We start from the raw sequence: 17,490 nt of genomic DNA on the forward strand, positions 1-17,490 counted from the left end.
AGATGCATTCTACCGTAAGTGGTGTCTCCCGAAAATTAACCACCAGGTTTAATCAGGGGATGTGTGTGATCTTAATTGTGAGTTATCAATAATACTGCAGAAAAAGCACTTTTGGTTGAAATAGCAAATTAATTGATTACATTTTTCGCTGTATTTATTCCCATGGACGGTGTCAATTTTTATCTTCTAACGCTGGTTTCGTTTCAGGAACAAAAGTTACCATGGATCATCAATCATTGGTTATCTTTGCACGTGAAATTCAGACAGAAATAAAAGACAATGGGTACACGGAAATTTATCGAGATGGATTTTTGCTTGAGATTAAATGTGAAAATAACACGTTTTCTTCTGATATGCCCATATTTTACTATTTATACCTAAAATATGCGCATACATATCAATCTGTGTGATTCAATAGATTGCCAGGTTAGGTTAAACCAAAAGTGGACATTGCTCAGACAATTAAGCATTATTCTAATTATATTATTTTCTTGAAGAAATCTGCTGATCAAAAGCTTGTCATTTGGACCTTCGAGAGAATTTTAAATCAATAATACACGGCCATCCTATCTCAGCATTCACAATGCAAGGTAGACGCACTTTTTGGTATTTGTCGTCCTTTATATTTTTTTATGTTTAAAGGTTCCTATCGTAGATGAAAGTGGAAACTATTGTATGTCATCTTCAACGTTACACGTCATCCCTTTCCATCAAAAATGCTCAAACGTTTGAACGTTTAGCTTCGTAGCAGAAGGTAGAAAAACATTACACGGATAAATACGACTTGAAATTTATCTTTATTTTTTCTATCAGAAAAGCTGACAATCGTCGCATGACGTGTACCACCCACAGAGAGAATATGCATTCACAATGTCCTGAACGCATTGTCTCAATAAGTTTCTAGAAGTTATTCTCGCCTACTCGCTAAGTTCGGTAGCCCTTGTCAGCCATGCATACACGGAAGCAAAAGCAAAGACAATTTGGACGTATTCCATGTAAGTGAAGTGAAGTTCGGAGGTTACAGCAAGACACTGCACTGGACTGTAGCTGACTGATGGAACAACATTTAACTTTGCACAGCTTTTTCTGTCTCTTTCGTTTAGGATTAGAAAATGTAACAGCCTGGGTAAATAGACCTGCTGTCACTCCTAACGTACGAGGGTGGGGAATCTGGGAGAAATAAAATATGTAGTTCTTGGAAAATTTATGAAGAAATCGATTAAGCTTGCACAGTCGTACAGCAAGTGTAGCAGTGTTTTGGTTGATTGACAGATGAGGAGGCACGGTGGGAATGACTTGTCCGACGAAACCGCAGTACATAAACATGCCTGGTTGACCGTTCTTTCTGAAGGAAAGACAACTTTAAAATGCACCAGAAGGTCACCAATAGAAAATGGACACAATGAGCGGAGTAAAACATCGCAGCTTGATGACTCAGCTGCGAAACGTCTTTGTCGAACTTCAACGATATGGCTTCACGAGCGAATAAGACTATTTGATTTTCAAATGTATCGATCCACAGAATGTATTACGTCTAACTCTGTCTGAAATCAGTGTCTGGACGCGAGCAACATATCGGGTAGCCTTATTCGAATTCAGTTCGTCGCCAATAAACCAAGAAATTCGGCACTCATTAAATACCTTATTCAAAGCGACAAAGATGAACACAATTTTACGGACTTAGTGATCTACGGTTCAGTAAGTTACTTTTATGTAAAAGAAAAGCGACGCGTAAATAGAATAACAAAGTTTGTGAATCTCGTCTCAACGATGAATTTCAATTTCAAAAATAAACGCTCTCTAAGGCCTACGCTTTCCACATTGTCACCACTCAGAAGACAATTCAAGGTCAAGAAATAAACAACAATTGACAGTGCAATACAGAGTTTGTCAATCATTTCCCATCCAGAATGTCTGTGGCGTGCGTGTGTACGCATGACTTTACTAGACCGCTTTTCTATCGACAACTCGGTTCGGCTTCTGTTGAGAATTTCGTCACGCTAGATAAAAAAATAGCTGGCGTCATCTATTGCCTTTAATATGCCGTTAACTGTTCAAGATATCTACTTGTCGAGAAGCTTCCCTGTATGTGCATATAATTACTTCATATATTCACATATACGTTCACATGATTGTTGTTTAATTAACCTCGTAATTAAATATCAATATGATATGTATGACTGACATATCGATCGACCGTGATACTAACAATCAATACGGGTTGACAGGCCTCAACATGACTTGCGTTTTCGTCATAATTTATTTAACGGAGCCGAGTTAAGAATTAACAACATCATAATACCCAAGTGTTTCAAATGCTTCGTTAATTATCAGCTAGTACAAGATTGCACAGATGTTTTTTGCAGCATTCTCGATCCCGTGTTTGTCAATTCATTTTCCTTCCATATACAATCATTCTTCATTAGAATAACGAAGAGGCGGGATTTTATCATTTAATTCATCCAGAAAAGGGCATTTCCATCCTCTGCGCGAAGCAGGGCACAACCACTCGATGAAACCAATTGTGAAACGTAGCGTTGGTGAAGTTATTTCTGATAACAAAATCAAATCTATGCTTCCGTAGGCGAGTGGGTGATAATTTTTACATCAACATCGACAATCAAATATCCTTACATGCGTGCACTTTTGGATTGAAAACACGACGAAAATCGAAAGAAACACGATTAACTACAAAGCTTGCAATACCGTTAACCTTTTTGTGAGTAGAGGTCTGTTGTGTTTGTGTGGATAGCGATAAACATATTAACAAATATGGTCAAACATCTATTTCTACTAACCTCTGCAGTGCACTGTATCGATCACGATTCATTTTTTAAAAAAAATTCAAATGGCAAAAACCCCAACAGTAGCCAAGAAGCCTTGCTGACGCAAGCAACACGACGATCTTCGTAGGAAGCAATGTTTTGGCTAACTTGATGCAAAGCGGGGGCGATACTTGGCGCCAAAATCGAATTGTACGTAGGAGGGGAGCTAACACCGACGGGAAAAGAAGAAGCGCGTACGTCGATTACTGCAAATTTGACTTTATAGTAAGTAAAGCTGTATGACAAGGAAGTTATAACGGGGATAAAGGTAAAAAGAGAGAAATTTTAAATGTCACGACCAGTGAGCTGAAATCGATGATGTCGAGGCTGGACAATAGGTACGGAAATGTTCTCCTTTAAAATATACGCTCTGTCAGGAAGATATATGAATAAGCATTTTCTAATCGTTTGTGACCGTCACTCTGTCTGTCGTTCACCTTAGCCCTTAATCCTATCAATTGATAATGCTCAAGGTACCATCCAAAAGAAGGATTTTCATATTCTCATGTGGTATGTCTACATCACCCGTGATTTGGTTGGAAACCCCTGCTGAATACAGAAACGCTTGCAGGGGTAGATAATTGTAATTATTTTACAGTATTTCAATGCACATTCCGCGAGCATCAGCTGCTTACAGTTTCATTGCCTTGGGTTTCTCTGACCTTTAGAACCATATGATAAAATGTTGGAGAAATATTCATCGAGTCGACGCAGTCTCATCTATGGCGCTCCTTCAATAACCTCTTGTAGATTCATTGCATTCTGATAGATATTGAACTCGTTACACTCTCTTGTTGTTTGTTTCCTTCCAGATGGCTCTTCAGATATAATAAGCGGCAAGATGTTTTTTGTGATATTGTTACTGCTTTATCTAGTTTAGCACACAAAGGACATAAAATTATCTCTCTATATCGGACGCATCATTTTGAATCGAACCTTTTGGCATATCTCCTTAAATTTACTGACAGGAAGATGGATGCTTTGATTTCGAAGATGAACTTTTCAGGGTGATGACCTTATCCTTTTCAAGGAAGAGTGAAAGTCTCCTCTTTTACTTCGAAATTGTGACCATTGCGAGGAGCATCACAACGTCTTAAGCCTTGACGTGGCTCGATCGAAAATAACAGACATATTTCACTGACATTGCTAAACCAAGCGCCGTTTGCCGCAAAAACCTTCACATGTGGATTGGTATTTGTAAGCACTACTTCTAGTTTCTGTATAGTTACAATTATATATCTATAATTGTATATCTATAATTGTATATATATATATACATATATATATATATATATATATATATATATATATATATATATATATATATATATATATATATATATATGTCCCCTAGGGAAATTACAGTGCTCGAGGATAACAAATAAAAGTAGAGCTATATAATAATACAAATTACTTCAAGTGAAAAGTAATAATATTCATTACTTAACTTTCATGTATCCTGCAATCTTCAGACAGAACTGTTCTGTTTGAGTGTTGCAGAATGCATGAAACTTACGTAACAGATATTAGGACTTCGTATATATATATATATATATATATATATATATATATATATATATATATATATATATATATATATATATATATATATATATATATATATATATATATATATATATATATATTAGAAATAAAAGAAAATGATTGAATGCAAAATGCTTGCTATGTGTTTGCGTTGTCATCTATTAATGTTCGCGGGGTTATACGAGTGTATCACAAGAAGAGTAATATATGCAGCATTAAACTAAATTTTTTGCCATGCCAGTATCGATAGCGAAATGCGTTCCAACGATGAATATCAAAAATGTAAATCCATAAAATATGTCGGAGATTTTACGAGCTTTTCTTATGGCTGAAAGTAAAAACGATCCGACGCATCCTCTACACCTGAACCACTCGAGTCTGAAGTCCCCACATGGAAAGTTTCCAGAGTCTAATGATTCACAAGTGCATCCCATGCGATGGGCTAATAATGGTAAATTACAGCTCTCTCTCTCTCTCTCCACTGACTACATCAAGTGAGATGCTTCAACTGAAAGTGTGAAGTTTTAAAGAAAAGCTGTGACATTTCCTCTCAAAAGACTGTTGGTGTATGGAAAATGCAACCTTGAAATTGTGCGTACGTGCGTCAATGTACAGTTTCCTTTCCATAAACGAGCGACCACCAACGAGTTCATCGCTGTTTATTTCATCTTCGTCGGGAAAACAGTTATGTTAATGCAAGGGCTTTGATCACCTAACGTTCTGATTAAAATTCAATGCGCATTCTACCAAGACTTGAATGGCACTTCAATATTAAAGAATTTAATTAAAAAGAGAGACAAAGAAGCGACCAGGCAATGAGGAGACACGACACTGATATCCTGGCTCTTTTGCCATGACCCTCGTATCCTCAAAATGGTGCACAAGTGTATCAGCTACAATGATCAGAGTTTGAAACCAGTGACCTTGGAGTATTGATTCATTTCATAAATGAGTCTGTTATGCAGTCGATACATTTCAGAACACGCGTTATGCATTATCCTAAGAGAGCGGAAAAAAAATTACGATTGAGATTTACGGTAATGGAAGCCTTTGTGCGGGGTGTAGTCTTCATCAAGCAATTTGTACCAACCTGTCTCCGAGTCCTTTGATCGTTAATTAAATTCCGGCCGTGTATGTATTCCTTCGGGGATTGCGTCAAGGGGTTTACAAAAGGGAAGCAAATGTTGTTTTCAAATAATCTCCGACGCGTTGAACATTAAAACAGAAGACTTAAGAGCAAAGCAAACAGGATAAGCCGTCTATGGACAGGATTAGTCTACAGCATCGAGAACAGGGTAAAGAAGGGTTTTTTCATGCATCGCACAGTTCGTCGGGATTAAGGGTTATCAATTTGAGTTTGGTAAGAACATCAATGTATAAAACGTGATATGGTTACTTTCAAGTCAAAAGTCGTATCTCAACAACGGCTGAAGATTACCGGCGGATTAAGTTATGTGCTGTTTTTGTAGATTTTATTCCTCGATTGAAGCGCCATAAAAGGCAGATTCAACACCGGCGTTGTCTGCTGGGTGCGAATAAGCCGTGGACCGTTCAATGCATATGGACCAACCAGACACTGTTATTATTCTTGCGTGTGATTATTAACCTCGACTTGCAGGCACGGGTATATTAAGCCTCCCACGCCGAGATGTTCAATTACAGCTTTATTATCTAGGTATGAGATGACCTTTGCGAAACTTCGGGAGAATATCAACGGCACGCTGTATCGCACCAAGGGTAATTTCACGAGATTTTACCCTCCATGCCAATTACAGCCATTAACGTCCTCTACGCCACTTCTTCTACAAACCTCACCGGCCTATTGCTGTATTCACAACAACTACAGCAGTGATACCGATATTGAATTCATTGCTTTGATAAGTTAGTGAGCGATGCCTGATAACGAGAGAGAGAGAGAGTGTGTGTGTGTATGTGTGTGTGAGTACGGGTTCTTCATGAACTCTACAGCGTGTGGAGGGATCGCAGTCAGAAAAACTGTATACCAACTATAGCTCGGTTATTGAACCACTCTTTTCTTTAAGGGCGGGAAATTAACCAAGCGGTTTTGACTATAATGCCTTGGCTAGGTGACTGGGTGCCGTACATTGTGTGTTCAAATACCACCTAGAATTTACTGCATTATATATAAGCTTCAACTTTGGATGCGGTAAAAAAAATGGTTTATGATATATAACGGTTGCCGCAGCAGCTGCTGAAAAATTGTACCCTGCAGTGGTAATACACAGCCCTGGTAATTGCTTGACGGAAAATACAAGGAAGAAACTACATCGATCGAACACCTTACAAGAAATTTAAGAGGGTGTCCCTGGGATCTCCGGCGTTTTCTGCTAGACTGGCCACACATTTAACGCCCGCGTTCATTTCAAAAGAAGAGAGAGAACTCGGAGTTTATTTTCCGGTACATTAATTAGAAAGTGAAAAGAATAATGTCTCAAAAAGGCGTGGAAAATAATGGACACGTTTTACTGCTGTCTCGCAAAATAGACTTTTGGTTTATTGGCGACAATAAAAATGTACGCTACATTTCCTTTAATCTCACTGATTTTCACAAGTGTGCAAAGAATAGCAAACTCCGTAAAAACATGAATGTTTTATAGACACTGAAACTTGGAGCAGAAAATTACTTCAAGTTGCCCGAATTTTTGCTATTTATCAGATCACAGTGAACAATTAAAATTGGTTTATACCCCCTTTGCACTTAGATTCTCGAGATGGAAAATTTGTTTTTATGGCCAGAAACAGCGAGCCGTTTTTGTAAGCGAGGTTCAAAGGTGAAGCAATATGTGAAGAAGCAAGACGTCTATAAAATGAATGAATCGGTAAGAAGATGGCGGATGACAAGCCAACACACTTTTGTGAATATCACCAGTCTAGAATGTATTTTTACGAGTAATGTGACTGCATCTGATGAGACTCGGCTGGCTTTAAGTCTTACATTCATAAGATTTATTATTATCTGGAACGATGTTCCCGCCGAAACCAGTTATGCAGAAAACATCGTCAAATGACGTAATTACAATAAGTTGGCGAAAGAGCAGATGGCCGTTTGAGTTATGCCACTCGACTCTGAAAAACAGTAAAGGCAATATACTCCGTAGAGCGTCTCATGGAAAGGCAATAAATATATATCGTTTACCCAGGCGCATTTTCGTATTCATGCCCTGTATGTGTATCAAAGAATATATTGAAATAGTGTCTTTCAGCTGCTGTCAAAAGACATCGCCTTAGCTGACAACTCGGTCGTATATTTGTTATGTACGAAAAAGAAAACCTGTCTTTGGGCCATAATTACAGTGAGAACGTAATTTCAGTTCATGTGACCACGAGTTTCACAAGTAATAACGCAGTCCTCTTGGTGATATCGCTCTCTCGGCTGAATGGTTGCCATCATCAAAATCGAATTTACGATTTTGCGTTTTGTCCACAAACACAGCAGCTGAGCGGCATTGTACAGCCAATCGCCTGCTATCATGCTCTACACAGAGTGACAGACGACACGCCCCTCGATAGAATCGCCGTATATTTCGAAAACTGATTCATCCAGCTTTCATTTCCGAAAAGCAAAGGTCGTTTCTGTTTTCTGCAGTAATTATGGGTAGCAAAGGAGTAACATTCACGCGGTCAAAAGGCAATATCCGCATCATTCTTCTTGAAATCACATCTGCAATACCAACCAAACTACTTATTATAAATCAGCGTTTCTAATCATGCTCTGTATTTACAAGAGTAATTTCTGTATACAGATGGGTTTTCGTCATTTTTCTGCCTACTTATACAGCCACTGCTCAATTGCTCGTCTCAACCCCTTCATCTTTCCTTCCAACTGATGATGCGTGCCGCGATTTGTGTCTCTGATAACTTGTCCATATGGCAATCTCACACCCTTTACACTTTGTTACGTCAATCTAGCCCATCACGTTTGTCTGTCCTAACTCAATAATGTCTCTCTCTCTCTCTGTTTCGGTTTTTCTGTCTCTGTTTCATTCCTTATCTCGCAAAAATAGAGCGCATAATAAAAGTTATGTATTTGCACATAGATATATGAGGCCGTCCCTCCTTTCTCTGTTTCAGTTTTTCTGTCTCTGTTTCATTCCTTATCTCACAAAAACAGCGCATAATAAAAGTTCCGTATTTGCACATATACGAGACTGTCCCTACTTGGCGCCGATAAACGCTGTCTTGTTCAGGCGCAGCCCCCATTGACACATGCGTACGACCGGTCGAAAAAGCGTGCCTACAAATTGAGTCACGCTTATCAACACCTGACATTTGCCACGTCGTTTGTATACGCCGGCGGGTTGTATCGGGAACGGAGTAATGATTCGAAATAAACGATAGAAAATGCTGGAGTTCAACCAGAGTGGCATGCATGTCTACAAGCTCCGGAAATTAGCGAACCTATTTACATTAAATCGATTTTCAATTCTCCAAAACGACAAGTTTGACGAAGTCCACCGTCTCAATTCTTTTCGGCTGTCGATATATTCCTCTTGCGTGACACACAAACATATCAGAAATCAGGTCTTAAGGTGTCTGTTACATATTTACTGCTCTAGCAACGTCCAGAGATTAAAAACAACTTCGCTCGATGTACATTAGCCATATCACGATATGATTTGCTCGGTGTTATAATTTATTGATTTTTATCCGCGAAAATCTGCAGGCTTTTCGAACTGAGGAGCCAAATACAGAATTACATCTTATCTGTGAATTATTTATACACCGTTGAAACACTCTCACTATTTCTATTAACTTTTACATGACTAGATTTTTGACCGTTCAAATTTGACGTTAAAACGGTAAAATATTAATGGACAAAAACGATGTTCCTCGTGCGTTACTTGTGTGCAGCGGAGGTCTGAAGTGTCTCGATCGATGATTCGTCTCATCTCTCAGGAGGTGGGTTCCTTCATGTTGCTATGCGAGCGTGGGTTGATGTCAGCGCTGAATTTTCCTGATATTTCAGGGTGAGTGTGGTTACCCTGGCGTTAAAGGAAATGAAAATGAAAGGATTGACGGCGCAGTGAGAAACAGAGAAAATTGCCATCACGGCGTAAACATTGCGGTCTATTTGAAGCCTGTCCTCCGGTGTGTAAAAGCGATACAGATCAATGGCGAAATAAGGAAGCCCGCACAGCACAAACACTAAAATGATGGCGAATGTCATGCGAAGCGATTTCATCTTGGCCTTGCGGCGTCGCTCGCCCTTCCCCGGGAGGATGGTGTTCCGCTTCTGCCACAGCCGTAGGACGATCCTGGTGTAGCACGTTGTGATAACCAGGAAAGGGAACAGGAAATTGACCAATGCCACCAAGGTCAAGTATATTTGCTTTTGCCATTTCTGGTTGAGAGCACTGTGGCAGACTTCTTTACCGTTCTCTTCCGGCAGAAGTGTCCAGAGGAATACCTGTGGCAGGGAGAGCAGAAAGGCTAAGATCCAGGCTGGGATTATCATATAGTTGACTGGCAGGCGCTGCTTGAATGGATATATGACGGAATGATAGCGATCAATGGCGATCACAACGACCATGCTTGATGAAGAGAAAAGTGCAAACCCTTGTAGCAGTTTGAAGAAGCGACAGCCTACGTCCCCGATCAACCACGTATGTTCTAGTAGCTCCACTATAAAATGAGAGAGCAGGCAAATAAAGGCGACCAGCAGGTCAGCTGTGCACAGATGCACTATAAAAGTGTGTATCCGGTTACGGGCACGTCGATGGTGCCACATCCAAACAAACACTGCGACATTACCGCATATCGAGACGATGAAGAGAACAGCAAGAACGACGAGGCGAAGTTGACGATTGTAGTCCGGACTCTGCCACACTTGTTCCGACGAAGAATTCATGTTACTCTCGTTAGACGTCATGGTCTTATCCGGTGTGATCGTCGAAAAGAGTTTAACGCATAGGGCGGTTAAGACTGCAATGTTTAAACACCGCCGTCAAAAGCTCTTTAGCTATCTAGAGTTCGTTCCATCAACTTAATCGGTCTCTAATACCTAGATCAGTGGTAAACGTCAAAATATAATACGAAAGCTCACGTCGTGAATTGTAGAGTCAGTGAGTCGATGTTACTTGCGAGCTCAGGCGGAACGCTTCTCTTGACGATATACGGCCTGCGAGTGGGTAGTTCCACAATGATCTCAAAAGTCCAGTCTCTGGGCGAGTATTATGTGTTTGTCATTTCATTGTTGCGATGTCATTTCTGTATATGACGACAGAATCACAGCGGTTTCGCCCTACATCGGTACAACACCACTCGCACTGCAATAGAGTTGCTCACCTGATTCGATTCCTACCTGAGCCAGGTGCGTATGAAAGCCAACCGTCACTGGTTAATCAGACTTCGTTTCTGGAAAACATCCGAAGACCCGAACCGTATGAACGCTTTCAACGGTGACCTTCTGGCGAAAACAAAATACGGTGACAAAATGAATAAGACGTTAGTCAACTGCGGCATGCTAATCCCATCGCGCTCAAGATAGCAGGCAATTGGTCGACAGCATTTCAGCCGAGTCACATGATGTATTTGGGAACAGGTCAAAAAATCCTACAACTCAGTAACCATCTGGAAATACGAACAAGAACAAGAAGGAATGCCAATTGAATGCTTGTCATTTACCTCTTCACATTTATGTTACCTTAAGAAGAAAAGTGCTTCTAAATAACTTACAAAAATAATTCATCGGTCGCGAAAGCAACTGATGAAAGTATGCACACACCTAGCCGACCGCAGCTCATAGCGCCCTCTACACGAAAACATTCATCAACTGCTTCAAATTGACAGCTCATACTGTGGACGGTCTTTTGTACCCGTGTATTTATAAACAGTTGGGAGAAAAGAAACGTGCCCAGCATTCGCGATTTCGCACACATGGATATTCTTCAACCCGAATGGACAAATTTTGTACAAACTGGTATAGAGTAGACAATGTGACGCTTCGGTACATCTTCAAGAGCACACCAATATTTTTCAATTTAAGATGCACATTATCGTTAATGATCTCAAGATTGCAATCAGACAATTCCTTCACGGGTCAATCTCTTTTCAAGCGATACAAGGCGGCCTGAGATAAAAATCGCCAGTTTTAAACGTTTTTTTTTCTTTCGAAGGGCAGTTTGTACTGGATAAAAGGAGCTCGATTTACAAGTCGGGCTTAACAAAGGTCAATCTTGTGAAGCCGGTTCATAAAATATTAACCTTGTAATCAAAGGCGCGTTCAATATTTTAAACATGTCGTTGACTTTCAATGTTAATGGCGTTTAAATATGCGACACGATTGTATATCATTCGTCGTTGGTATTAAGTTCAATGCGATACCCTATTAATAAATTGTAGAAAGTTAAAATTGAAAAGGGAAGAGTTACGGGGTTGGCATTTCTAAAGTTATAGTCATTATAGGGCATAGAACGACGTACAGGCGTTCTTCCGAGCGTTTATAGTTCTTGTCTTATTATTATATTTTATATTCTCTGTCCAGCTAAACAGCTCTCCTTACCATGACGACGAAGTAAGGAATATGGTCATTCGCTGTGTTTTATCGCAATTGGGAGGACGTGCCGTGCAAATTGTCCCGCCTCCTTATAATTAAGTTCTCTGATTTGCATGTATTTTGTTCAAAAAGCACTTTTCATATTGAAGATTGTAACAATTGAGACGTAGACGCAGACGCTCCTCCAAGCTTGTAGTTCTTCAAAAAAGACGGGACCAGGTGTGTTCCACATTTCTGAGAAATGGCTGTCATCGTTTTTGATCGGCGACTTCAAGTGAGGTATTGCCCACAGAATACTAGATAATTTTATTTGCCTTGACCATGAGAACGAATACTTCGATCCCGATTTTTAAATACGCCATGTTAAATGCCATGCCTTAGTATCTATGATATTCGTCAAAAAGTGACATTTTAGGACTAGAAATAATTTGTCATGGAGAAAACCTTGTTTGTCAGTGCCAGTCACCAACTTTGTCATTTGCTTGGACCTTGTCGATAGCGATCGCGGAGTGGGTGACGCGGCGAGTGATGTACTTGGGAGATTCCTAGGAGCTAGCCAGCTGCTGTTTTCCGAGAAAGTCAACACTGATAAAGCGTTAAAAAATATAGATTTGAAGGGTCCCCCAGTGCCAGCGGGATTTGTTACGATTGATTTACCAACACAAGAGCAGCTGCTAAGCCATTTGGAAATGGCAATTTATTTATGCTATATCTGATCAGACTTATCGCCGTGCGAGTGTTGACGCATGCCCCTTCCAGCTGTGCGTGTTTGATGTTTGGAAATTGGTCTCTCCTGACCAATGAATCTATGATATGCCACATTTGTAAAATATGATAACGCCTTTAAGTCAATTACAACAATATTTATGTAGGACATGCAAACCTGGAGGCAATGTAGAAAAAAGAACCATTCAGAAAAACCTGAGCGACACGTCTTTGGACCTTCCAATATTCGATATTCACCTAACTATCACAATAGGGTTAGTTTGATACTGGATTAGTAATTAAAAATGATGTCATTGTAGACCGTAACGGGCGATTTATCTGACCCACAGTCTGAGCTTGAAAAGAACACTCTTTGATAATCCAGATACTACTTATTTGTCAGGAAAAGGCTGTAATTTCTGAAAAAAGGGCACGTGATTAAATGCAACTGCTTACAGTTTTTTCACCCTGAAGCCTATCACAAGCGTAAACTGAGTAGTAACAAAAGCTAACGGCGTCCTCAATCACCATATTCGGCACGATGTGTGCGCACAGTGACAGCTAATGGAAAACTATGGTATACCTGTAAGCTGTGGATGTGTGTGAATGATCACGAGTGAAAGAACAGACCGGATGCATTATAAATAATATAATATGATACATCATTCGAAATATCACGACATACGTTTACATCACATGAAACAGATCATATTATGTCATATCACGAGGTCGTGCCCACACAGAATGATTAACATCCGGTAAAACATAACTGAAAGTAGATTAAAATGTGTGCAACACAAAAATTTGTCCGGAAAAAATCCTGTCAGAAGGTTTTAATTGTAACTAAAAGGGGTAAACAACGTGCATTTTAAAATGCGAACTTTGGGGTTGAGAGGGGTCTAGATATGAATGAAGAATTTGGTTGTGCATTGTATTATGCAATACGATTAAAATAAGGCGTAGAGATGGCCACGTGACCCCTTCACTGTTCTTCATTGCTTTCGTTTTTTGTCGGTCATCTCACCAAGGAGGCGTATGCCATATTTATGTTTGATTTGAACCAGATTGTATATCGTACATATCTTCCTCTGCTCAACAACAGACGACGAGGAAACGAACCTCGTCCTAACCGTCAAGCTGTGACATATGTGCACTCTCGAATGTGAATCAAACATTCTCCGTTCCAATTGTACGAAGTTAACATTTGTTTTTTGGCGAACACATGTTCATACAGCCTTACATTACATTTAATCTTTCTTTCTAACCTTTCCACTTCTAACATGGCCTTGTTTATGACCCCGCGATGACCTCAAGTCTATATGATTACCTCGAATTTAGTGATTGTCGTATTTTGACATTTTTTATTTAAAGAGATTCTTGGTAAGAGTATAGTGAAAGGTTGTAATGCTTAACTTTAGAACCTTGCATCATTTTGATCGTAGGGTTCGTTTTGACGTCATTTTGCCATAGAGGTATAGCAGTACAAGTAAGAGTTATCAGTGATTGTCGGCGATAAATAGAGACCAATTTAGTCATATTCAAATTAAACATTTTCTTCGAAGAAATTGCTCGATTTTATTTTCTAATAAGTATAAAAATTTAGAGTCGATTAAATAGGGAACTTTGTGAACAGCTATGCCAGGGTATTATGGCGAATCGTGGATTTATATCAATGACGAATCTAGTGTCTTACGTCATACAGGGTCATAAAATCGCCTATTCCTGAGACATTCATCATCATAACATAGGGTATTACTAAGATATTTCACACATGATAAATGCGACAGGAGAAGCGATGGAAAATAACTCATGTTATGAGGGTATCAATTACATGTATCATAACAACCGGCCATGTACTTTTGTGGCACTTTGACGATATACACTTCTTGCTGTTCGTCGTTGAATTTGATATCTATTGGGGTCACAATTAATGAATAAAATTTCGATGAAGCAATTTTCGACAGGAAAGTAAAGCTTGCCACAAAGAGAGCTAGCTTTAAGGAGAACATGAAGAATTGTACGAGAAAAGTTAAATATTGCGATATTCATGATGGAAGAACTTAAATCGGTATAGATTATTACAGATATCAATATGTAACATCTTTCGATGTTCCTAGAGTCAATATAATTTTTTCTTAGAAAAAAGCACTTCCAAAGTCATACTCGCCATGAAATAACGTTAACGTACGCTCAGCTACACATGCTGACGTATGGCTTTCCTGGTATTATTAGATGCTAGTTGCTATGGCGACCTGGGCAGGAAAAGGTAAGGGTATGCCTTATTCCCCAGACAAATTCACTGTTTTCCACTGCTTATCCCAGGCCATGGTTCAAGTTGTTTGCAGAATAAACGTAAAAATCTTATCCACTCATGAATGAATTAATAATCTCTTGAGTTATTCCAATACGTCTTATTTGCCCAGCTAAGCTTCTCTGGCTTAACCTTAAGCTTGCGCTCTTCTCTTGTTTTGACAGACTGTTTTATTTCCCATCGTTCGTCAGGCGTTTTAAGTCAACTTCAGCTTCATTTTCGTAGATAATCAGTATTTTAAGATCGTTGTATTATTTTAAGCCAAAGTCTATGTTAGTGGACAGTTTATTTTTGTATCTATTCATTTATTGATTTATACATTTAGCTAGCGAGGTTTCTGTGCATATTTCCCGACCATTTGTAATCATTGATTGTATCTTTGACGTACTTGCCCTACTCCCGCGTGCTTCGCTTCTCATTGCTACCAGGAAGTGAATTATGCATCGTTTGGTGTCAGAATTGGCGCGAGTCATACTGAGCATGGATCGCGTCACTTTCCGTTGTAATTGCGACCTTGTACCGAATATGATATTGCTGGAGTTTAGTCGAAGTGTGAATATCGCTCATAAGATGCTTGGATTTGTTTACAGCGTGTAACCTTTACTGAGAAAAATGATCATTTCCATATAGCAGCTGGCAGATGCATACTGATACGGTAAAAGGCACTGAAAAGAAAAGGAGGTAAAATGTTAATTGTCCATCGATCGTATGAGAATTCTTACCTCTGTTCCTGGTATCACCTTATAATGCCAATGGTTGTCGTATTATTCTTCTTCAGGGTCATATCAAGGCCAGACTACCATATTCTATGAGTATTTAACTTTTTCTGCTTCGTCTTCACATGCCCTGTCACCATAAGTTGATTCGTCTGGAGCTCAATATTCCAAAAACGTGCTGACATTGCATGCAAGCAGTCCTTGGCTATCGATATTCTTCGGCAAATAGCGATTGTTACACTTAGACAATGATAACTCTTTCAGTTTTCCCTCATTTTTAACTTTTAATTTGTTATACGCAGCAAAGGAGTTTGAGAAGTAAACATGTACATATGTTTCAGGGGTTTTGTCTACCTAAGGTGTGATCTATCGTCTTTTTTCTGAAAGTTATAGAACATATAGCTGTCCCGAAGGTATGATACCAAATGATTTGCCGTTCGCAGTCTTTTCTGTGTCAACAGTTCGATGACACCCTTAGGCAGCGTAGCACGTGAGCCCGAGTGCTAGGCAAAGTACGACAGAAACCGAACTTTCTGCTTGAAGAGAGGTACTCAATACACAAGTGTTAAATGTAACATATTGGCTATTGTCACTGCGTGTGTCCTTCATTTGGTTTTCAAAATTATCAACGTGTGTACTGCAAATGTTCAGTACACTATTGACAATATTTTATTCAATAACATTTTACCAAAAGTTCATGTCCTTCATTTCAATTTTATGTTCATGACACAGTCTAAGCTTACTGTCTACTGTCGTGATACGTTGTGAAACTGCAAAGTGGAAAATGGCACATGCAGCTGTGTGCAACATGTCGTACAGTCCGATATAAACAACTTGGAACATCCCAAAACCAACAATTAAAAAGTCGATAAAGCGTTTTTTCATGTATGTCAATATATATATATATATGATATAACATAAATTTACTCACATAAAGGAGCCTTCATTATTTACGGGGAGGTGGCTGGCGGGAATCAGGAGGAGTTGAGTTTAAAAAAAGGTCACGAATGGGGTCAAATTGAACTGTTTTAGGAGGTCACACTTTAGAAAAGATTTGTACTGAACCATAAACTTACCACAATAGAACCGAAAATTCATAAAAACTGAAATAGAATATGGTTTATCCGGCATGAACCTGGGAACAATATAATCAGGATGCTATCAGCAACTTTGCTGCTTGTAGGCCTAATGGTAAATAAGCAAACTGCACAAATACCCTGCTTGTAGCATAACAGGGATAGTTAATTCTGGCTTCTTGTATCACTATGACACTTCTGGCCTGAAAGCAGATAGACAGTAACCAAGTAAATGCTAGTTCACGATCTCTGATTATGACATATTTCCATCAGGCAACCTAAGAAGTCTAAAGGGTTGTGATCTCAACAAGTATTTGCTGAAACACAAAGTGACCAATGAGACAAAGACACTGGAAAACGACAAACTCAAAGTAGTTGAAGCGCACACTGGCCAAAAACCATGTTGAACAACACTGGGACGTTTTGGAGGAAATAGCAGCAACGTGGATTGAGATGATGAAGGTAAGGATGAAGAGAAGGGGAGGAGGAGGAGGACATCGACAGTGAGTCAGAAGCTTCAGTGATAGGATTGGTCAAACTGAGGAAAATTCATCAGAAAGTAATATTGAAAACAAACTATTTCAAGTGAACGTACACAACATGGAAATCATGCTGCACACCTGTTATGCTATAACCTTGCTTGACCCACCTTGACAGGTTACAAGCTGATTACACAGTGTAATGTTACACTATCTGTAACTTACAGCCAGTTTTTTCAGTATTTTCATGTCCTGTGTATCAGCTTCAGTGTTTTGTCCAACTCCTTACAGCAGGATGAATTGTCAAGTATTTAGCT

General features: G+C 39.3%; 1 protein-coding gene across 1 annotated transcript; it reads right to left on the reverse strand.

Annotated features, from left to right (window-relative positions):
• Window positions 1-6,869: 6,869 nt before the first annotated feature.
• LOC139121595 (mesotocin receptor-like) lies at window positions 6,870-10,867 on the reverse strand. Its single transcript, XM_070686639.1, has one exon. It carries the CDS (start codon window positions 10,258-10,260, stop codon window positions 9,301-9,303), a length of 960 nt encoding a protein of 319 aa, XP_070542740.1. The 5' UTR covers window positions 10,261-10,867; the 3' UTR covers window positions 6,870-9,300.
• Window positions 10,868-17,490: the final 6,623 nt, after the last annotated feature.

The sequence above is a fragment of the Ptychodera flava genome, chromosome 21 (genome assembly GCF_041260155.1).
Source record: "Ptychodera flava strain L36383 chromosome 21, AS_Pfla_20210202, whole genome shotgun sequence".
Taxonomy (NCBI): domain Eukaryota; kingdom Metazoa; phylum Hemichordata; class Enteropneusta; family Ptychoderidae; genus Ptychodera; species Ptychodera flava.

Excerpts from the sequence above, each read along its gene's own strand:
- LOC139121595 (XM_070686639.1), bottom strand. The coding sequence starts at position 10,260 with ATGACGTCTAACGAGAGTAACATGAATTCTTCGTCGGAACAAGTGTGG.